General features: G+C 42.2%; 1 protein-coding gene across 1 annotated transcript; it reads right to left on the bottom strand.

Annotated features, from left to right (window-relative positions):
* Positions 1-1,055: 1,055 nt before the first annotated feature.
* On the bottom strand, positions 1,056-23,040 carry LOC128425210 (lipoxygenase homology domain-containing protein 1). The gene is made up of 42 exons (XM_053411743.1): positions 23,004-23,040; positions 22,698-22,812; positions 20,871-20,951; positions 19,464-19,648; positions 18,653-18,751; positions 18,218-18,366; positions 18,009-18,132; positions 17,637-17,887; positions 17,428-17,563; positions 17,069-17,229; positions 16,877-16,963; positions 16,497-16,632; positions 16,206-16,360; positions 15,956-16,116; positions 15,328-15,404; positions 15,033-15,229; positions 14,743-14,935; positions 14,444-14,604; positions 14,026-14,359; positions 13,764-13,915; positions 13,157-13,290; positions 12,688-12,836; positions 12,439-12,543; positions 12,231-12,359; positions 11,991-12,158; positions 11,709-11,890; positions 11,465-11,581; positions 10,573-10,735; positions 10,175-10,329; positions 9,844-10,053; positions 9,332-9,458; positions 8,990-9,198; positions 8,676-8,861; positions 7,717-7,844; positions 7,500-7,617; positions 5,781-5,958; positions 3,483-3,668; positions 3,026-3,196; positions 2,461-2,599; positions 2,146-2,301; positions 1,415-1,874; positions 1,056-1,088 (listed from the first exon to the last, which is right to left on the bottom strand). The coding sequence occupies exons 1-42, from the start codon at positions 23,038-23,040 to the stop codon at positions 1,056-1,058; spliced, it is 6,594 nt and encodes a 2,197-aa protein (XP_053267718.1).
* Between the last annotated feature and the right edge of the window lie 1,223 nt (positions 23,041-24,263).

Raw genomic sequence — 24,263 nt, 5'->3', positions numbered from 1 at the left:
AGATGGGGGAGAGGCTCAAAGGTTTCCTTGTAGTCCTCACATTCAATGAGATAATGTTTGATGTAATAATTTGGTGAATTCAAACTCGTGCTGCATCTGAAGCTGGTAAAGCTGGTAGTGAAACCATAATGACATTACAGCAGCAACATATTGACAACATGCTGACGCCGGACACACACCCGTCTACAAAACAGTGTCAAGTATAGGTCGACACAACCCATAGGTGATGACAACAGGACGTACATGTGTCACACAAAAGATTGGAGTCCACTCTCTTATTGGAAAAGCAGAACAGGCCGGATCAAATGTGAACAATGTAACAAAAACATGAACCTTGGATTAGACTTTCAGGTTAAAACACTTTTCTAGTTCCAGGGACATAAAGTAACTTTCAGCTGATTATTTTGTTTATTATTGTTTTTCAATTGGTTCACTCTTACCAATCTTAGCTCATGATGTAAATATTTGCCTCAAGGGTTGAGATAACCCCCCGAAATGATTGATATGAATTAAGTTTTAGAAATTTCAAAACTGAAACGGTTGTACTGTCCATTCATTTTCCACTGCTCCCAAGTGGCTTGATAAAAAATCCATAATTGTCGGTTTAAAGCAGCAGGGAAATGCGTCATGAAAGTCTTCTGTGACCACTTTCATGATCTACTGTATATGCAAATTAACAAATACTTCATTTGTGTTAGTTGAGACCAAACAATGTTGTTTTGGACCAGTTTGACTCTAGAGATGTGTCCGATGTCACTGTTTGTGTGTGTGTGTGTGTGTGTGTGTGTGTGTGTGTGTGTGTGTGTGTGTGTGTGTGTGTGTGTGTGTGTGTGTGTGTGTGTGTGTGTGTGTGTGTGTCTCAGTACGAGCGAGCGAGAGAGACGAGTCAGAACTCTCGTGCAGCTGTGAAGAAAGATTTGACCAATTTAAGGAAAGTGTTGATCATTATGATGTTGATATTGTAGCAGTGGAAACAAACAAATCAAAAAGAAGAGAAAATCTACGTTTGATTAGTAGTGAAACTGCAGCGGCTCAGAGGACATCAGCTGAGTCCTTCACATGTGGCCCAGGACGGATTTGTGTTTACACTGTTAAAAGAATGTGGACACACGTGAGTATTACAAAAGAGTTGAATCTTTTATAAAAATCTCTATTGTGACAAAGCAGCTGAGCAAACCATCCCTGAATATCTAAAGAATGGCACTTTCACTTTTCTGACCAAGGGCTATATTTCCATGTATTAAACATCTGACCATAAAAAAGCATGGATGTAAAAATCTGTCTCACTTCCTGAAATATAAAACATTCCAGAGAAAAATCTCTTAAAGTCCTTAAATTTAAACATGAGTGTCGCTCTCTCTGCTGTTGGAGTCTTTGCAAATAATAAATTGTTTTAATATTTCGGGTAGATCACCCTAGTGATTTTTCCATCGGCCCTCTTCGTGTCCAGCCACTTCCCACAGAGGAAGATGGTGGTGACACCGTTGGCCGTGTTGGTGACTTCCACGCGGTCCAGCTGCCAGCCGGGGCTCAAACCAGAGTTGTCGTGCGCCACCCGCACTTTCTGCAGCTCTCCCATGTCCAACATTTCCAACAGGAAGCGGTCCGTGTGCCCTCGTTCAAAAAGGTTGCGAAACTTCTGCCGCAGCTGCCGGCAGCCTGAATCTCCATTGGAGCCGTACACGGTGATGAAGACGTTGGCATCTGTACCTGCTCCTTTCTCGTCGCCTGTGATGACGATGATCTCGTACTTGACTGGGACCAGGCTTCGAGCTTTACTGGCGAAGCTCTCCATTGTCTTTGAGCACTCAAAGGTCAAGAAATCATCCCTTTTTGCAGAGAGAGGGATGAGGGCTTTGCAATTGAAGATGTACCTGAAGGTGAGGAGATAGAAAGAAATAGAATATTATCTGATACCCCCAAACTGTATAAGTAATAACTAGAATTGCACTCAGTAGAGCACATACCTGCACCAAGGCCCAACAGTCCTAACTTCAATCAAGCTGCTCTAATTTTGACACACTTTGAGACATTAGTCCTCTTAATATGCCTTATTTACACAGGGGTGGAAATATAACCTCCCTTGTGGAGATAAAATGTATGACTCTGGCATTAATGAAGACAGTGGATGCTTATATGTCTTACTTGTTTCCCAGTTCTCTTTCAGTGACGACGACGGACACGACATGCCAGTAAAATTCCCCCTTTACTTTCTTTCCATCCTTGGGTGAGTGGCCCAGGCAGATTCCTGCGATATCACCCAGGTTCTTGGACGAAAACTCAAATCTGTCGACATTTCCCCTAAAAAGTGAAGAACATGAGCAGGTTGGGTCAATGAGCAGCTGGTGTCTCACATTGGATTTGCAGAAGTGGGACAATTGCAGGGAGAGAAAGTGCCGGTCTGGGTAATTTCATGCAACAGTTACAGCTCACTGAGTTCCTCTTGCAGCAAGAACCTACCGCAAGAACCTCTTCTTCTTTGACGAGTTCTCCATGACCATCTCTTTGGACCGACCCTTCCTCCCCTCGAGAATAATCCAGGCGTTTTCTTTGGTTTCAGCCTCAGCTGTGTCTCCAGTCGTGACAACAATTTCATATTCTTGAGAGAAAACATGGACGCAGCTACAGTCAATTGTTTCAGACAGGGTATCCTTGGCACAGAAATATACAGGAGGATTTAGACTATATAAATAGTATTTTAAGTTACAATCTATTTGATTTACATGAAATCAGTCCCAATTTGTTTGCCATTTAATATATTATTTCCATTATTGGTGAGTTTCATCACTGGAAACGATGCAGTGTTTTTTTTTTTTTGTCTCATTCATGTTTGCCTCTTTGCTCACAGCTCTCTCTCTTTACATTGAATCAGAGCTGCTTTATGTTTGTGCAACTACTTGACTACAACACTGTGATTGTTTGGCTGCTCCATAAACTGATACACCACCTGCTTCTCTGTTGTATTTCTGACAAATTAGTTTAATAGCTGTATGATATAATGTGTAATCGCAGGTACTATCCTTACTGGTCTTCTCATTGAGGTCTAAGTAGTCGTTGTTAGCACAAGCCAGTTCTCTCATTATCTGTCCATCGTCGTCGTTCTTGGCGAGCCAGCGGTCACACGGGAAACGAAAGGTTTTGTCCATGATCTCATCCTTCACATCGATGTACTCCAAATGCCATCCTGGAGCAGGACCTGGGTGGAGTGACACCGGCATACAAAGGAGATACACTAAGTTAAGATGTCGTTAAGACTGATAAACCAAGAGCAATGCAGGAATCGTTTGGGCAAATCAGTTGTGTCCCTCCTCCGGGCTTTCAAAGAACCAGAGCAGTCCTGAGTAGTTATTGTTGGACAGCTGCTACAATAACCATCAATCGTCCAGGTTTCTTCAAAAGCAAGACAGATGTTACCTCAGACATTAGGACAGGGGGGGGCATATATCTTACGAAGTGTGACTGTTTATGTTTAAGTGGCTGACCTGCGTTGTCGTGCCACACCCGCACTTTGGAGAGCTCTCCCAGGCTGAGGATTTCTGAGAAGCGAAACGTGTCCATCTGTTTGCGCTCGAACTTGTTGGACTTGTTGCATTCTTTCAGCGCCAGCGTCCCCGTGTCTCCGTTCTCTCCAAAAATGATGACCCACACATTAGCATCAGTGCCCGCTCCTGAAAAGATAGAAGAGAGTTGTCCATTTAGAAAATGTACTATTTCTGTCTGACTGGAAGGGTGAGCTTAACTGTGCTTTATTCTTTGTATGACTGAGTACTTTAGATTGATGAAAATAGAAACCTCATTGAATGGACTCGACCTCTCCTCTGTGATTAAAGTGTGGGGATGATAAATTGGCAAAACTCTGCTTCTTGTTGCAGATCGTCTTGAACCACAGGGCATCTCTGCTTTTTCATAGTTGTGTTGAATTCCTGATAAGCCCAAAGGAAACTAAGAAGCTAACAAGCAACCACACAATGTGAAAAGAAAAATGAGGAGTAGAGAGAACTGAACTCCGAGAGCACATGTATGATCCCTCTGTGGTTAATAATTTCATTACAACATCTTTTCTGTGTCTTGGTGTCTGTGCAACATGATATAAAGCCAACACTTTAAGAAAACTTGTAACAACCTTACGTACTTGACATCCAGTGGCTCTTCACACCACTCTGGCTGCATTTTCCCATTTAACTGGACAATGCTATTTTATCGACCAGGTTCTCAGGTCATAGGTGCAGCTGTGTTAAATCAGACCAATAAGTCAAGCCTGAACCTTCCAAACAGCCATTTGCAAATCATTTTAGCAACCAACATGCTAAATCCTCTAAAGAAGGTGACCTAACCTGTCCGCGCAATATGCTCCATGAACTTTGTGTTTATCGCTTGAGGCTTTGATTGTGAACATAGAATGTAATCATGCTTGGTTTAATAATTAGGTTAAACACTTTTAATATTCTGCAAATCCTAGTTTTATGTTTGTTTACATTTAATTTAGAGCAGAGGTCACTGATCGGTTGACCGCAGCTCACATCCAGACCCAGATGCCATCCTATCCAGACCTAGACCTGTATGAGGATTGTCACATTTTGACTGGTTTAGTGGCCCAGGTACCTTTAAAACCAATTGCATGCATTTTAAATCATCTCCTGAGATGCCACTCAGCCAATCCAACACACCGTGAACAGACAAGAGAAGAGAGAATGGACAGTCAGAGGTGAGTCAGCGAAAATACCGAAACTACTGCGTGCTGAAAAAAACAGAAGAGTAGGCTTTGTTTTAAGTGAATACCCCTGATAGCGGTTAATTACCCTAACACATCATAGAGGGTACCTGTGGCTGACATAACCATCAGATTTGTTTTCCTCACCACCAACACAAGAGCAGGTACAATTTGAGTCGCTTACGAGTTTCTTTGGTTGACTACAACCCTACATATACAGATCACTCCTTAAAGATCCCCAGGGAGGCCATTAGCGTTTGCACAGCCTCACCTATGTAATGCATGTCTGCCTGTCTGTTGTGTACGTGTGTCTGTCAGCCTGGCTCATTATTCTTCACAGAGTCTGAGCAGTGGTGCAGAGCTACATCTCAGCCTCCAGAGAGCGGCCCCTTTGAAGTCGGCTCAGACTTCTCGTCTTGCTATCGTGTTGATCAGCGGCTCGACTGAGCTATAGAAAATCCTGTAGGAGGAACAGAGGGAGCGAGGGCTGCATGGAAGGTCTCTGAAGAGGATCGCTTCCTTTACCACGTTGGTCTCAAACAGAAATGATTCCACTCTCTCTCCTCATGGGAAACACAACCCTCTGCACAAGGACAAGTCAAGAGAGGATGAACATCTATGTGTAATAACCGAATTAACGTGGAGAGTGAAGTAATGATATTACAGACAGAGTGGACCTTATTTGTTATTACATGGGTAAGGAATTCACATTGGAGAGGAGAGCACCTGCAGGATGAACCTCAGGTACATCCCTTTGAAAGTGATTCAAAAACAAACAGCTCGGAGGTGATGGAAAGGTGCAGCCAGGAAACTAAACACAGATGACATGTTGCTGTTGAGGTCATTGAGGATCCCCCAGGAAGAGCTGGAGGATGATACTGATGAGAGACAACTCCTGTTCTCCACATCCCTGTACCTGACGCTGACCCAGAGATGGAAGGATGACTAGATTGTGTCTGTATTTTTCTTAGAGCCGGCATCTTTTGTTTTCTTGCCTACTCCACTTTTGTTCAATCACAGTATGTTTGGAACGGATGTGAAAATGTATTTTCAGCCAACAACATATTACCTGCAATGTCACTGGTCTTGACCTGGATGATGTAGGTGGTGAGCTCCACCATCATCTCCTCGTCCACCACAGCGCCCATCTCGCAGATCATCGTCCTCTTTGGTCCATGTGTCCTGGACAGCCAATCCTCATATGTGAACACAGACACCTCCTCTGTGGTCAGGTTACGCATGATCACCTGAATGAACAGAGTCAGTTGTATAGATATAATATTATACTTATTGTAAATATCAGTCAGAATCCTGTCATTGATGTTGGTGAAACTAAAGTCTCATAAAAAGTGTGACACCAAAGGTCCTTATTCAAAACTTATAGGTTTAAAAATATTAGTTTGTTACTATAATGTATTGCAAAGATTAAAAATGATTGCCTCTGCAGTGCAATTTCAGTTCTTATTCCAGACATATTGCATTCACAACAATGTGAGGTCTGTGACCTTTGACCTTTGACCACTGCAATCTTATTAGTTCTTCTTTGAGTCCAAGTGACAACTGGTCAAAATCACTTGTATGGCAAAAAGCAATCTCCTCTGAGTATATTAAAAAGTGTTAGTGTCACATTTTGACATGCACACAAATCCTCGTTTCTCTTAAGATGTGTCACCACTTATTCTGGGAAGCGTCCATTAATATAGACTGGGCTCAGGCACAGTAACTCTGCACTGCATATTCATTTGGGCAGATTAGTATGCTGGCAGTTCGCCTGGTGCACTGTTGTGTCGATTTCAATACACAGACCCAGAAATCCATAAAGACAGCACATCTGCTTGTGATGCTGGACACACATGGCTCTGCCCAGGGTCAAGTCAAGGAGATGTTCACAGCCGCTGAGTCCCAGGCACGGACAGACAGGGCTAGGTATTGTTCCTGACTGCTCTGCAGCTCTGCAGGCTTCCTGCCTTTACCAGAGAGGACATTTGCATAGGAAATACGCTCTGTTTCATCAGAGCGGTTCGCCTGGGACATCGGACTGAATTTGGAGGTGAGCAGGCGATGCCAGAGGAAGCTCATGGGGACACCGTTTTGGGAAACTATTAATACAGTGGATTATATTTTAGGACTACACATAAACAAATTGTGATATATGCACTATCACACATCAGTTCACACTAAAATCTCTCCCTCTCCTGAAAGCAAAGTGCTCTTTACCAAGTCTGTTTGTGTGTATTGTAGACGTGTGGGTGTCTGTGATGCCAGCAACAACAGCATGGTAAAAAAAAGAATGAGTCAATATGATCACTCCAGGGACACTGGGCCCTGCAGTGTGTGTGTGTGTGTGTGTGTGTGTGTGTGTGTGTGTGTCTGTATCTTTGTGGATGGTTGAATTATTGACTATTTTCCTGCAGGCATGGAGAGATGTGTATTTGTCGGTGTGACATAACTAAATGTTCCTGTGACCTACAGCATCAGGACACAAACACAAAACCTGTGACTGCTTTTAACCAGCGATCTGGAGGAAGTTACTGGTGTGCCATTTATGCTCCTGGTTTTATGTTTTATAGAAGAGATCAGTTTTAAACCCGCAGCAACGTCTGTACTTCTTTACATTGACAATTACAAAAGTATCTTCTGTATATTACATCATCAGACGATTCTGCTAAGTTTATCTGCTTAGGGCTTTCCCTTCCCTGTAATCCTTGACACTTTATAGCATGTAAACATCTCCTGAACACACATATGTCTGTCTGCCTCTGCAGCAGGTTGGTTCAGGTGAGCTGACCTTGTCCACGAACCAGTCAGGTCGACTGCCGGAGCCATCGATACGAAGCCTCATCTTCTTCAGCGGGGCAATGTCTTCGATCTCCATGTTGAAAGTGTCGTCCTGACCACGCTCAAACCTGTTGCACAGCACATACATTACACAGTGCATCCTCCTTGATCAAATGAAATTGTCTTTTCATTGATATTGTTTCTGATGATGTCCAGTATTTGGTCACCTGTCCTCGTTCTTCTGTAGCAGCATCTCCTCTGTGCTACCGTTGGCCCCAAACACAGACATGAAGATCTGTGTGTCTGACCCTGCGTTCTGCACGTCCCCCGTCACCACCGTCACCTCATAAATAATCTGATGTGAAAATGGAGAAACTTTATTTTCTCAAACATCCGTCTCCCACAAGCAATTTTACCTTTGAAACATCAGAGAGAGAAAGATGTATTTTTGCAGCTGATAAATATTTATATAAAAATTCGTTTACAATTAAGGAATTATAAGGTTGATGGCAACAAACATACATAGAATAATAATGGACAATATATGGAAAAATGAACTTTTACTGTAACAATGACACGTCCCTTCATTGCTATTTTTTATCTATTTGTAGTTATAAGGCCCATTTAGAAATCCATCAATGTGGGGAGGTATCATTTATAAATAGCCAAAGATGTAAACCAATAAGATTGTGATGTGGTGACTCTCTTATTTGAAATATTATAGAATTCCATTAACATGTTTTTTTCAAGATAATCCACATCAAACCGTTCATTTGAATTAGCATGACTTCTTTCCTACAGAACTAAAAAAAATCATCATCGATAACTTGACCCTCAATACATTAGTCGCCTTTCTGATCAATGACATTATGACCATCATTTTGAATAAAACACAAATATATTTAGCTACAATTCTGGTGTTACAGCCAAATAATAGCAAGTAATACAAGTCATTATTTAATCTAAACAGTCAGAAAGGGGAGGCACATCTGTTCGATCTTAATCCCATTAGAATAATATCACCAATTCAAAATGATCGATTTACTAGATTTTAGAGGTACCAACCGGAAGTTTTAACTTGAGAGTTTGGATGGAAGTTAAATGTTAGTACATCATTTTGTTTCATGTAAATTGTCCCAGAGGTTTCAACAGAGACATGAACTGTGTTCGGTTTATGCTTACACACCTTCTGGGAGATGGAAATGGCCTCTGCATCCAACACGTTGAATATTCTAGCAGTCAACCCATCCCCCCTGTCTTTGGCAAGCCAGCACTTGCAAGCGAATATATATTTGACCCCTTTGGTTGGTACGGCAACAGCCAGCTCATCAACCAGCCAGCAGCTCTCCGGAGTGGCTCCATCGTGGCCGAGCTGCGGGGAGGAGGAGAAACAATCACGTCGAGCAACATGGGTGTATTTTGCTGTGTGTTCGTGTGTGTTTGAGTGTGTGGACCCATGATCCTCGGCGAATCTCTTATAGCAAGCCCCCCCCTCCTCACCTCAACCTTTTTGATCTCGCCCACGTCTAAACCGTGGGACTCAAGGTTCTCCAGAGAGCCGGCCTCAAAGCCCTTCCTCCCATCTGCCAGGTCCAGCCACAACCTCTCTGTCTGGGCGTGATTGGCCCCGACGATGATCACATAAGCCCTGCTGGTGGTGCTCGCATCCCGCTCCAGTCCCGTACAGATGGTGATGTGGTATGGTATGACTGCACAGTAAAAAGGCACATTCACGAGATCAAGAAATGATGTAATAATGTCTGTGCCCGATTTTTAATAAGAGGCATTTTACAGAGCAGATGAAGCAGACATGCAGAGCTGTGGATTCTTGATCTTCCTTACTCGGGAGCTCAACTTCCTCCTCCTTCTTCTTCTTGTTCTTTTTGTTCATGTTACTGTCGACACTCTTCACTGTCAGAGCAGAGTTCTTCTTCTTACTGTTGATGCTCTCTCTTACTCCTTCAAAACCCTAAAAGATACATAACACATACACACAGTGATACAGACAAATCCAAAAACACACACACACATATACATATACAAACACAAATATATATATATATATGTATATAAATGTATGGATATAAACTTATAAAATAAGCTTAAAATTGAATAGGTTTTTCCCTGACCCACATATCCTGCCACTAAGTTTCGTGGTAATCCATCGGCTAGTTTTGGGGTAACCCTGCTAACTAACAATCGAACACACTTCCTTGGTTGAGGTAATAAAATGTAATAAACATGACCTTACTCCTCATATTCTGCATTCTAGTATTAAGTTTTAATATCTTCTTTACCAATTCTACTATGTGTTTATAAAGGCACCTCCAGTCATTTCATTTCATTCATGTTACCTTGACGTAGAAGACTCTCTTGATGCGTCTGTCCTCCCTCTTCCGAGACAGCCAACGCTCACACAGGAAGAGGAAGACCTCCTCCGTGTCCACGTCAACAATCTCCACCTGGTCCAAGTACCAGTCAGCGCTCATCATGCTGTTGTCGTGGCGGATTTTTATCTTGAAAACCTGTCCAAGGTCAACTGCCTCAATAGTAAACTTATCCACCTGAGGAGGGGAAACAGTCGGTGGAATAGCATGCACATCATGATGTTGTTTGTATCTGAGGAGTTTGATAGAATTATTAAAATGTTATAAGTAATAAAGACAGGTTGTGGGTCTTTCTTACACATCCTCGCTCAAACTTGTTGCTGTTTGTCTCAGACTTGCTGAGCTTCCTCTCCCCGGTGTCGCCCAGGTCCCCGTAAATTGTGAGGAAGACGTCGGCGTCGGTGCCGGCTCCGTACACATCGCCTGTCATCACTGACACGTTGTATGTGTGAGCTGTAGTGGAAACAATGAGCAGAGACAAGAACACAGGGGAAATGTTGGAGGAAACTTTCGAAAATAGACATGTCATGAAAGAAACTCATTTCAGGACAGACAGAACCTGAAAGAAAGTTTGTCTCTACCTTTTCTAACTAGAAGGTTGAGACGGGACAACAGAAAACACAGCATTGTGTATTTGTTATTTTATAAATCAAGTTGAATATGATTGTTTTCTGGCGTGCCAGCTTGTTCACATACTCTCTAGAGCTTCCTCCACCTCGACTTCAGTGACTTTCAGGTTTCCGTCTCGTGAAAGCTTCTCAGTAATGATGTCAGAGGGCACCAGCTCTCTCACCGTCTCTCCATCATCCTCCGACTTGGCGAGCCAGCGCTCACATGGGAAGATGACAGTCTCTGAACCCTACAGTGAAACAGAGGGACAGGCTTAAAACTCAACTACCAATTTCATTTGTGTGTTTGTGGCTTAGATTGAAATCTGTGAACAGTGTTGTGTTTTTATCTGAGCCCCTGGGTGAGTGTATGAGAGTCAGAGTGCCGGATTAAACTCATCTATCTGTGAGGAGAACATCTCCACCTACTGACCAAAAGTAGACCCTGTTACCAACGGCTGTAAAGAGGAAGGTGCTGACAGATAAATAAGTCATTCACATCAAATACTTAATGTTAATTATGAGTTAGGTTGCAAGTATTGAGACCAATCAGGGCCTGGAGCTTTTGGGAAGGAGTGATCTTTATATACATTTTTGTATATAGGTGCAAATTTAAGATACTTGTACTTTTTTAATTTGTATTTAGAGCTTATTTATTCAGCAGATCATAGGCAAATATGCATAGGCACGGCGTTGGTTGCTTTAAGGTTTAAGATTTAATAAGATCTTTAAAAATAACGAGCATTATCAAAAGTATATAAAGTTATTCAAATTAGTTGATTTACTACAAAAATGCAAAATGCAATTTTAACATTAATGTTTCAGTGAATAATATATATATATATAAGTATTATTATATAGCACCATATGTTATATAATAGTATTACATCTCTAAGGCAAAATTTCTCAATGTTCACATGTACACATTGTTCTTTTCCGTAATGTAAGGGGATGAGTAGTCCCTCCTCTGTGGACGTTACCTTTCCCTTTCTGAGCAGACGTCTGATCTCCACCCTGTCCAGGTGCCAGCCTGGGTTAACCCCACGGTTGTCATGACCGATACGGATCTTCTCAATTACGTCCCCCACGTCTTCTAGCTGCACAGAAACAAGGAAACGCTACTGAATTATTCATTGTGGAATTTACGAGAGTAAATACAAAAACTGCACTTATGACCTTGGAGTGCACCGATTCAACTTGTTACATGAAAATATGTACTGATACCTCTACAATAAACATTTCCTCAGCTCCTCTCTCAAAGTACATCCTCCTCTCCCTCTTGTTGACACACAGACACTTCTGCTGTGTGCACACTGCATCTCTCCCGTACAGGACGATGAAGACGTCTGCATCTGTGCCAGCTCCAAACACGTCACTCGTGAAGGTTTTGATCTCATAAGGAACAACTACAAAATAAAAATAAAGTAATATCATAAACAATTAAGTGCATCAAATCACACATTTTTCTTAATGTTTGAAATTGTGATATAGACTTCTGTGATTTACATGGTGTGTAAAGCTCTGTCTGAAGATTATTGGGGAAGAGATCCCTGAAAATGGCACCATCATCCTCCCCTTTATCCAGCCAACGGCCGCAGGGGAAGCGTAGTTTCTGTCCCAGAGACGGGGCGTCGATCTCCACCCAGTCAAGGAACCAACCTGCTGATCCTCCTCCTTAAACAGTGACACGAGTGAGTATATTCATCATCATGTGTTAATAACGTGCTAGAGTCGGTCCTACTGTACCACGGTTGTCGTGTCCTATACGCAGCTTCTTCAGCTGTCCGATGTCCACGGCTTCCACGGTGAACTCATCTATCATACCCCGTTCAAACTTATTCTTATGGGTCTTTGATGCCTTTAGGTTTATTATCCCTGTGGATTATCCAATCACAAAGTATTTTAGTTATTTAAATACACAGATATAATTCATTACCATAGTGTAAAGTATTACCTGTGTCGTCCTTGCTGCCGTACAGGATCATATAGACATTGGCGTCTGTTCCAGCGTATTTCTTGTCACCAGTTTTAATCCGTATTGTGTATGTGGTTGACATGGCTGTCATACAAGAAAATAAGAATGAATGAGTCTTTGAACAACCATTGATCAACTGTGGTGATTACCATCCTTATTCATTTCAATTAAAAAAGCTTCCCCCCCTTTCCAGAGGTCAGATTATCTGTGCTAGAATGTTGCTCTAACCTTTCTGTTCCAGACCGAGTGTGGCTTCAGAGTCTTCCTCATCATCATCGCCCTTCTTCATGAAGGCCTCGTCCACAGGAACGAGCTCCCGGGCGAGCTGTCCATCATCCTCATCGGTAGCCAGCCAACGCTTACAAGGAAAAAAGTACCTAAAACACACCATTTCTAATTTATTATAAGCTCCCAGTTTACATAGAGATTAAACCACAACCAGGGCCCCAACTGAAGATTGTTAAATGTTCCTGTGTCCAAAAATACCAAAACTGAAAGAACTTTGAACTGATCGCAAGTCTCATCTGAGGAGCTCTTCTAACCCAGAGTATTTACTACCTACACAGTATGTTGTACCATTTTACACCTTACAGTGGCGCTCTAAGATATTTTATGTGCAAAGGTTATGTCTGCTATATGTTGAAGACGCTGTAAAGTGATGGTGCAGTGCTGCTCTCTTAAAATCATCATGACATACGTGGTGTCATCTTTGTTGTCTACAATCTCCACTCTATCCAGAAACCAGCCGGCACTGGCCTGGCTGTTGTCATGCCGGATTCTCAGCTTCTTCAGGACTCCCAGGTCGACCGCTGCGATGTCAAAAATGTCCTCCTGGGTCACACATGCACAAAACGAGGACAAAGGGTCACAGGTCTTAGGGTAGCAGAGCGTGAGAACCTCATTTTTTTATTATTTGATCTTTATTTATCCTGCAAGGCTCCAAAGATCCAATATCTGTTGGATCATCTTGGATTGATGATAACTTTGTGTTTAATGCTTGAGGCTTTCTGAGTGAACATGACAGAAGTTGTTTGGTCTAAAAAATTGGGTGACATTTTTTTACTATGCTCTAAGTACTCACTTTAGATTTTTTTTTTATTATTCAATTAGACTTACAAGCCTACCAGGTACAGTGCATTCAGTGCATGCATATTGTCACAAACATATTTCACCCTCCAATCGATTGGTTGGAGACTCAGATGATGTCAATCAAAAAAGATTTTCATTGGTTGGCCAGTCCTGATAAGCAAACTGTCTCCTCACTGCAGCTTTAGATGTTCTGCACCAACAGAAACAAAACTGACCTTGTTTTTCTCAAATTTGTTCAGGTTGTTGGACTTCCTGAGCCGTCGCTCCCCTGTGTCACCAGTCTCTCCGTAGATGTTGATGTAAACGTTGGAGTCAGTCCCCGCCCCCCACATGGCCCCAGTGAACAAGTGAACGTCGTATGAGTTCACTGAGAGGAAAAACATTAATCAAAGCAGCAACAATCTCATTTAAACCAATATATATGTGCTGTGAACTGCTACAAGTGGGTCAACACATCACCATTCATGCTCTACTTACTCTCCAGGTCTTCATTGTCCTCTGTTAGCAGCTCAACCACGATCTCTCCATCCTCCTCATCCCTGGCCAGCCAGCGGCCACAAGGGAAGGAAAATGTGTCCACTACTTCCTGCAGCTGCTCAACCATCTCCACCTCCTCCTCCTCTTCTTTCTTCTTCTTTTTCTTGTCCTTCTTCTTGTCCTTCTTGGGCTCCTCCTTCTTCACCTCAACCTGCACCATAGCCATCGTCAGCTGCTTTATGTCCACTTTCTCCAGGAACCAACCATCGCCGATACCCTTCCCATCGTGGTAGATGCGAATCTTGTGGATCTTGCCAACATCATGAGCCTCAATCTGGGTGGGATGAAGCAGTGATCAAACCGGGACCTTAAATCTCCATGGGACATTGACATGATGCCACAGAGGTGCAACACAGACCTTAAAGATTTCAGTAGTGTTACGTTCAAAGTTGTTTGAGCGACTCTTGAGAGTGAGGACTTCAGTTTTTCCCTCATCTCCATAGATCTGACAGAAAACATTGGCGTTGGTGCCACCTGCACGCACGTCCCCTGTGACCACTGTGACTTCATAGTTGATCACTGTTAATGAGGGGGTACAATGTTATGACCAGAAGAAAGACTATGTAGAGAAGAGCAATATACTTCAACTCATAATCAGTTAGTGATTAAAATGATGAAGTCTGACTGTATGTTATGTTTTAAGTTCCCGTTATTTACATTGTTCGATCTCCAGGATCTCGCTGGGATAGATCTCAACCTCCACTTTCCCATCAGCCTCATCTTTGCACAGCCAGCGGTCGCTCGGGAACATGTACTGCTTCCCGTGAACTTGCACTGAGATCTGCACGCTGTCCAGAAACCATCCGGCCCGCAGGCCCTCGTTGGTGTGACCGATCAGGAGACGGTTGATCTGTGAGTAGAGAGGACGTGGACAAATGGATTATAACAGAATTAGGAAACAGAAAATAAATGTCTGAATCACGTGTATTTGTGTCAGAAGAACTTGCCTGTCCAATGTCAAAGGTTTCAATGGTGAAGATGTCAGTACGCCCTGTCTCAAAGTAGTTCCTGAGGTCATTGTCAGAAACCGCCAGTGTCATCTTGTTAGTGTCCCCCTTCTCCCCATAAAGCTTCACAAACACCCTGGAGTCAGAGCTGGCTCCATTCACGTTTCCTGTCTTGATTGCAATATGGTAGCTGACATCTGATGAAGGAGAAATTGGGGGCATGGATGAAATGTATCAAAGCATTAAACGAATGCTGTCCTTTTTTTTAATATTTAACCTCTCTATTAAGACTCACTGAAGAGACGTAGGCCATCTCCATCTGGAACTAACTCACGGACAATTTGTCCATCATCCTCATTACGGTCCAACCACCTGAAGGGAGACACAAAGAAAACAGACAAACATATTTATATATGAGAGTGAAACACAGGATGAGCTTTAGATTGCGTTCAGTCTCTGTCTCTTTAAACAGGACAAACAAACAGGAAGAGTCTCTTTCCAGAAGTAACTCTGCACCTCAGCCTTGTGGTCTGGCTCCAGTTACTAAAGGAGAGAGCTGTCCAGCCACATGCATTTAGTGTCCATTTGTAAGGTCAAACTCATCCATTAGCTGCCTAATGACCTAAGCGCACACCACCGGAGAACTAGGAAACGTAAACATGGCCAATTCTCATAGGCTCTGAAAACCGTTTGGACAATTTTGGTCGGTGTTTTGGCGGTTGACTAAAACATTGAGAGAAATTCAACATTAAATTATACGTAATTGTAATACATATGAAACAATATCTGTTACAGCCACAACGGTATGAATATATATTAAATATTTTGGATATTTTGGAAGATAACCAATCATCCATTCCTGCTGAGAATCCCAACGTGTTGAAACATTTCTTGAAGTCATGTGAAAAGTGTTGTTGCCTTGCCTGAAACAAGGGAATACAATGGCCATAGTCTCCGGCTGGCCCTCCTCCCTAACCATGACTTTATCAAGGAACCAACCACAGCCTCCTCCGCGGCCGTCATGTCCAACACGCACCCTGTGCACTCGACCCAAGATCACGGACTCAATGAGGAACTCGTCGTGCTGAGGGGAGTCAGGGAGAAAACAGATTCAAAATGCAAATGATATCCACGCATCTCCTGTGCTCATCGTTTAATTAATAACACACTCACGTTTCCCTTTTCAAATTTGTTGACATTGTTTTTACTCATAATCATGAGCCGCTCCCCCGTGTCGCCCAGGTCACCGATAATATTGAGGAAGACGCTGGCATCTGTGCCGCTGCCGCTGACGTTGCCGGTGCAGATGGTGACGCGATATTTAATCACTGGAGGTAAACAAGAGAGCAATCCCAGGACATCAAGCACCCACTGTACATTCAGTGCAATCTCATACATGTTACACTACAGGCTGTCAACATGGAGGTTGTGATTATTTAGGATGATGATATGTGCGTCTCTCACAGGGCAGAGGCTCGTTGATGAGAGCTCCTGTGGCCGAAAGCTCTCTGACGATCTCATTGTCGTCTTCGTTGACGTCCAACCAGCGGCCACACTCAAAAGAATATTTCTCCATCGTCAGGGTCTTAAGCACAGTGACCTGAAAACAAATACCAGGGTCAAGTATCATCATACTGTAGTAAGTCTTTATCGGAAAACGTTTTTAATGGACTGCACTTGTCTATTAGCCACTTCCATTTCAATCCTGATTTGCACATAAGTCTTATTTCTGGGGGGAAATAACCTCTAATCCAGTGTCTGACTAAGTGCTTAGAAGTGACACTGTAGAACAGTTTTAACAGTTTACACTGACAGCTCAAGCCGAATAGAGTAATGGGTCTCACCTTTGCTAAATGCCAGCCAGAAAATGGATGTCTCTTTTCGTGCCAGATGCGCAATTTCCGCAGCCGTCCTGTGTCTGGCATTTCAACCTACAGTGTCACAACAGGCGACACATGAAATACAACATGTCAGTGGAAAGCCTCACAGTGTGAAAAAGAACTGCGATGTGCACAGCAGATGGAGCCAGGGCTTACAATGAACTTATCAAGCTGGCCCTGCTCAAAACTGTCCGATTTGTTTTCCAGTTTGATCTCATCGGACTTTCCCTTCTCTCCGTAGATCTGCAGAAACACCTGAGCATCCGTCCCTGCCCCCTTCACATCGGAGGTCCAAATCCAAAGGGACCATGGGAACTCTGGGGAAGATTCAATTTGACATTATATTAAAAGATTTACAAATTCGAAATACTCCTAATTGGAACACGTTCATTTTCGATACCAAACATGAATCGGGGAAAACGTAACTTTAAATGTTGTTCTGAAAATAGAAAATGTGTGTTTTACGTTTTTGTTTTTTTTGAGTAGATATCTGTGAGTAGAACGAGGAGACCTACTCTTCTGTTTCTTCTGCCTGAGAGAGACCATCTCATACAGCTCCCTCTCAATCAGTCCATCCCCCTCGTCCTCGTCCAACCACATTCCGCACGCAAAGGTCTGCTCAATACCCGTGAAAGGACAGTATATGACAACCTGTAGGGAAAATGGATACTCGGTGAGTGTCAATCACTTTGCGAATGTGTACCGGATGAAATATGTCAGGTACCTTTTCACAGTACCACCCGGCACCAACAGCCCCGTTGTCGTGCCCAATGGAGACCCTGCTGAGCGGGCTGATGAGTTCACAAATCTCCACGTTGAAAATGTCGATGAGACCGCGCTCGAAAGCCCCGCCCTCCAGGAACACTTTGCCGCTGTTCTTTAAGCCCTTGGAGCCGTGCATAACCATGTGGATCTTAGAGTTGGTGCCTGCACCCCTCACATTTCCAGTCATCACTTGTACATTATACACGATTCCTATGCGATGCAAGAAAAGGCACAGAAAAACTCAAATTTTTCGTGAATTCATAAATCATATATGGCTATTGTCTACATCTATATATTAGATATACTGAAAAAGGATTTGTGTTGTTCTCACCCATTGGTTGCATTGATCCAACCAACACATCTTTCTGTATTTTGCCATCACCTTCATCTAAGGCGAACCAGCGATTAACAGGGAACTCATACACTTCTTTATTCCCCATGTCATCGATTACCACCTGCAGAGGCATTAAGCGCTATCATGTTTTCTGTGTATTGCATGTGTACACAAAGATTATGTATGCATGTGCAGGTTGTTCATGCCTTATCTAGAAACCATCCAGCCGAAGAACCTCTGTTGTTGTGCCCGATGGTGATTTTCCTCAGCCTTCCCAGGTTTGGAGCCTCTATGGTGAACTTGTCCTCTGAGCCCCGTTCAAAGTTGTCTTTGTCACTGTCCAGTCGTCTCTCTCCTTTCATAATAAACAAAGTTTAGGAATCCCAATAAGGATGTTTATTTATGTGATTGTTCAAGGAATGATATCGCCAAACATAACATTTGTTTTCAGCCTCTCAAATGTGCGGACTGACCACTTTTCTCTGTTAATATCATTTTTTTATTTCATCTATTGGCTGTCGCTGTATCAGACATGATAAGCAAATTCAAGATATCACCTTGTGGCTACGGGATAATGTGATAAGCATATTTTCATTATGTGGTAATCAATTAGTCAATGAAAAGATAATGTGAAGGTCTACCTGTGTCACCGATCTCTCCAAAAATATTCAGGAAGACATCAGCATCCGTTCCACTTCCCTTAATATCAGGAGTGAACACACTCACTATGTATTTATTCACTGTAGATGGAAAACAACACAGAAAACAGTGATTTATATGATCAATGATTATGACTTACTGAAATGCTAATAGTGTAGAAAATGCTGAGGATCAGGTTCTTTTAGAAAATAATAAATATCTATACAAGTTCACCATTAATAGCAGTATGTAAAATTAATAAGTATAATAAGACTTTTTTTGTTGTCGTGAGGCTGGTTCTTTGCTAATCCACAATGAGATGATTTCTCAGTTAAATATTCTTATCATTGTGTGCGTCTGTGTGTGTGTTTGCATGTGTGTGTGTGTCTGTGTCCATAATGCTCCGACCGCTCCCTCACACTGTCTCCTGTGTTTATCTCAGTCTGGGCTTCCTGACGCTCTGCTTGACTGACTGCATGTTAGCTCACATTGCAACAGAGGAAACATGGGCTACACTCTGATGGAAATCAATTACAACCTGAAACAGTAGGAAGGTGTGTAAGCCCACCGGGCGACTTTAACTATATAACTGGTGAGGCACATTGTACTGATATTATCAAGTGTCATTTCTAGTGGACACTTTCTTTTTTACTGTTATTATTTTCAACTCATTATTTAATAGTATATTTTGCAGTCTTTCCAGTAATATTTTCAAACCAATTAGTCTCTCTTGGGGTATTGGTAATTTCCATCAATTGTTAATTAGTTTCGACCTCCCTGAGCCTTTGTGTATTCTGCCTCAGAGTGACCTACATTTTGGAACGTCCATGGGGTTGAGGCTGCCCAGCAGGTCCCTGACAAACAGGTTGTCGGCCTCCTCCCGACTCAGCCAGTTGTTGCAGGCGAAATAGAAGCGCAGATGGGGCCGGTTCATGTCGGTCACCACCACCCTGTCCAAGAACCAGCTGCCGTTCATCCCTGTATTGTCGTGCTCGATCCTAGAGAAACAATTAACAGTCATGGTGTGATATGAACTCACTGTACAGGTAAGGAGACGCTTGTCATATCGGATTCACCAGTGCCATTGTTTTTAAGTGTGTTAAGTGTATTTCTGCATTCATAAAAAACAGAGAGTGTTTCAGACATATCACAAATATCATAAGGACTGAATGAGTATAATGTCACGAAAAATAATAAAAGTAAATTCAAGAATTTGTGCCTGATCATGTGTACATTTCTAAAGGCTTTAACAAACTCAAAAACTTCTGGTAGAGTTGTTAAAGAATCATCCACTACAGTTTAAAAAAAAGAAGAAACGTCTGTCCTGTCCAATACATTTCTAGGTTATTAATCTGGACTGCATTTGGGGAAGGCATAACCCAAGTTGAATAGAATTGGAGTAGTTGAGTCCATATTGGATAAAGTATAACATGAAATCACAGCACATGACAAGGTTTACAAGAAGCAGAAAAGCTTTTTGACCTTTTTGACCTTGAAAAAATAATGTTTTAGAAAACTAAGAACAGGTCCACTTTCTAGCTATTTCCAGAGCTTTCAACATAGTCCTTATCTATAGATGGAGTTGATCTGTTATAATGTAGGTTCATCTGATCTGCAAGATCAATAGATGCTATAATGTCATCCATAGTAGAAATTCCCATTCTTCAAACTTAAGATTAAAAAAGTATTTGAAAGCTCTGGAAAAATTGGTACATGAACTTTGTTGTTTTCAGGTTATATCCTACTATTTATCAAGTCAAAATGGTCAAGTACACCTGTTCAGTATGCATGTCAACAAGTAAATATCCATGATGAACAATGTGGCTAAATTGTTGTGCTTGTTCTGTTCAAAATTGTATAACATGCAAAAAAGTTGCACTTCCATGGGTAAAAATGACTTGAGCCGTAGTAACTCCGCCTCCTCTGGAGTAAGACATTATTGACTCCAAACAACAGATGGGGCTTAACCCTCTAAAGCTGGATGAAATCCTTTGATGGCCGATGGCAGAGCTGGAAAATAAGCGAGAAATGTTCCTGTGGGATGTGCCCTGTAAGCCGCTGTTATCCGAACTGTGAAGCCTCAACTGTGATGTGTCAGTCGACTGTAGCTGTGCATTCTGTCGACTTAGAAGAAGATTATATTTCTGCGACACCAAACACCATTGTATAACACATGTTGGTTTATATATGTCAGGTCACTCTCAGCACGGTGGAATATACCTCAGCTTCTTCAGAGGCCCCACGTTGTGTGTTTTGACGCGGAAAACGTCAGTCTTGTTCTTTTCAAATGCAGTTCTGCTTCTGTAGAATGAAGAAGCGATGAAAATGTCAGAACTTGGGAGACACAACGAGTTATCTGAGATAAAGTTTGAGTGTGATTGAGAGTGTGTGTATGAGAGAGAGAGAGAGAGAGAGAGAGAGAGAGAAAGAGAAAGAGAGAGAGAGAGAGAGACTCTATTTAATTGGAAGAAAGTGGGTAAAGAGATATAGCTCCGCCAGACAAGTGAATAGAAAGGTAAATTACATCTCCTGACTGATCCAGTTTAAGGTGTACGCTGGTGGGCTCATGGCAGTGGTATAATCTGAGACCTCTTCCGGCTCGGCCACTTCATCGCTCCCTCCTCCTTTTCCACATGTACTATTTTACCCCTCACAGAGACGAAACTGGGCCTATACACCCAGCGCAGCCCCTCTGCCAACCGCAGTGAATCAGACACCCTCTTTTTCATTAACAAAGAAAGCCTCACTTTGTCTGACCCACACCTCCATCTGCTTCCCTCTCCCTGCAATATTCAACCTGTGCACAATGCCAAGGCTCGAATAATTAAGGTGCACGGTGTCGTATGCTATAAATCAACTGCCAAGAATGAAATACTGTACAGCACACATGAATACATGACCTTGTTCGGTCACACCTGTGGGAGAATGATGGGGAGACACTGGTTATGACAAAAACAAACCCAGAGCAAACTTTGGAATTCATGCAATTCATATGAATAATAATCACAGTGAATTTCCAAAGAGTTACAAGTTTAGTCGGCCTTGATCGTTCAATCATAGCAGCCCTCCCTCACCTGTATCATGTTATAACGTTTTAATCAATCATTACACAATACAGGCAGGGCCTAATATATATACCGGAGTAAGGCGAAACTCCTTACTATATAATATGTTTATAATATGACCAAAATGACTCCATCAACATCCACGCATGGTATTTCATCAGCTGAGCAACACAGCAGTTGCACAGCATGGAGATACTGAATGCATGGCATGTTGGTGCCATCTGAAACAGATGAATGAGAACACCACAGGGTGTGTGTGACACGGTCCAGAGTGGCTCACAATAAGTTGGTATATCCTATACGCTGCACAGGTAACCCAATCTGTTAATCGATGTGTGCAGAGATAAAGAGCCTGATGCTGATAAGGTCCCCCTGAGAGTCATTTGATCATCCACAGAAATGACATCGTGGTCTTCTTTCATTTGCATCTCAAATGAAAAAGAAGACCGGCCATGTCACATAGTTCCTCCTTACTCCAGATATTCTGTGTCCGACATTTTGATTTGACTGTATAGAGGAGAGATTCCTGCATCACAACAAAACTTGTTGTTGTAAACACGCTCTGCTTCTCTGATATCAGAGTGTTCCTCGTTTCCATGTCAATGTTAAACAGGAATGCTCCCTCATACAGTGTAACATGCACAATACAACTCAACACAAGGACAGAATCATGATCATCCTTTAGCAGATGGATAAAAAAAATACCTCTTTTCTGTGCTGAAGGGTCAGAGAAGAATAGAAAAGGTTAAAAGTTAACAGTGGACATTGAAAGGTTACAAACTAGCTAAACTTATTTTATCTGTTATGAACTCCCTCTGACTCAAGGTTAACAGTCTTACACATTAAGCCAGAGTACGTGTAAACAAATCAAAGCAGAGTGACTCACTGAGACCTGGTTTAGAATCTTAAAGACAATTTACAGACTGTAGAAAAGTAAACTATAATTATGGGACTTCAATTTAAACCCCTTTGAATAACTCACTTGCTTGCCAGGTGAACCTTGGGCGTGACGCCAAACTCTCCAAAAAGGGTAACAAACACATTGGCGTCAGTCCCCGCTCCTTTTACATCACCAGTGACAGTGACCACCTCATACACTGAAAAAGAGGAGATGGAGATTAGAAAGATGAGGGAAAATTCAGCTGTTTGCAGTGTTGTCCAGTTTGGGAATAAACGACAGGGGATTAAAAACTAAAAAACAAAAGTCACAAGCCAAAAGTCACATCACACAGTGTCCAATAATCTATAAACATTAAGGAGCATTATGTTTCTTTCCATACACGGCTGCCAGGGAATTCAATGCGGCGAATCTGCAGCGAATCCATGTCTGGTGTGATTCATCAGCCAAGCCTCTCTCACATTTCACAAATGTGTCTCTTCGTCCGACCAAGCCACCGAGTTGATGAGAAGGTAAAAAGGAAGACAACTCAGCACTTTGTAAAACAGCTGCCTCAGTTTGAAGGTGTTTATATCTATCCATGATGGTTTTTGGTTAGGGGTCAAACATCTTAACTACTATTGAATGAATCTTAATAAAGTTGGGAAACAAAGTTTACAATGGCTTTATTTGGAAGCACAGGGGCTTTGCTCTCTGGTGCCTCAGGTCCCATATGCTTGTTCATATTTGCTCTCTTCCAAACATGCTTCTCCTTCCTCTTGCATAAGTCTTGTTTTTGATTTTGTTACCATGAATCTAATGATTATAATGACTCTTTAGATTATTGGAATTTGACACACCTGAGCATCCGCCCTTGTTTGAGTAACAGTATACAGTGGTAATTCTATAGTCCGGCTGCCTTACTGTGTATATGAACTCCTCCTTCTCTCTTGATTATGCAGCATCTTTTGTTATTATGTGAAATGAATATAGTGTGGCCTTAAAGGTATTGAAAAATATTCTTCTGACAGACCTAATGGAAAATAATTATATGTTTTGTGCAGTATGTATGGTATTAGACCGTTTGTAAGGCCTGGTAAAGGTGCTTCTATGTCAGGTATCCATTGTTTTGGGTGAATGTAAAAAAAAAAGCATCGTGGACTGAAGAGAATAATTGTCTGAATAATTGTAGATTCAGCCACACACCATCCAAGAACAGAGAGTAGAGAACAAAGTCAGGTAAAGACAAATGCTCAGGAAGGCTAAGGACAGAGAGAGAACACAAGCAGATAACCTTAAAATATCCAGGAGAGGAGGAAAGCCCTGAAGAGCTATTTGACCAGAGTCGATAAGAAGGAGACGTTGATACCTAATTAACAGTGAGCAGGGCTATTAAAAGCAGATTAAGGAGAAAGAGATACACCTGATACAATCAGATAGACCGTGGCCTGGTACAACTGAGCCTTGATAAACTCTGTGGAGTGTCAGAGAGCTAATGACGACTAAACAAGAACACTTAGGTTCTGCTCCTCATGTAATCTGCATGACAAACAAGAGCTAAAACTCTACTGGCTTTCATTTATGGCAGCTTTTATTCAGCCAGAGAGTGCATTGGCATACAGTATCACCTTTTCATCACTCTTTGTCCACTTGATTGGAAAAAAGAGACAA

The sequence above is a fragment of the Pleuronectes platessa genome, chromosome 19, assembly GCF_947347685.1.
Source record: "Pleuronectes platessa chromosome 19, fPlePla1.1, whole genome shotgun sequence".
NCBI classification, from domain to species: Eukaryota; Metazoa; Chordata; class Actinopteri; order Pleuronectiformes; family Pleuronectidae; genus Pleuronectes; species Pleuronectes platessa.
Note: the sequence above shows the minus strand (reverse complement) of the source record. Positions and strands in the feature narration are given on the sequence as shown.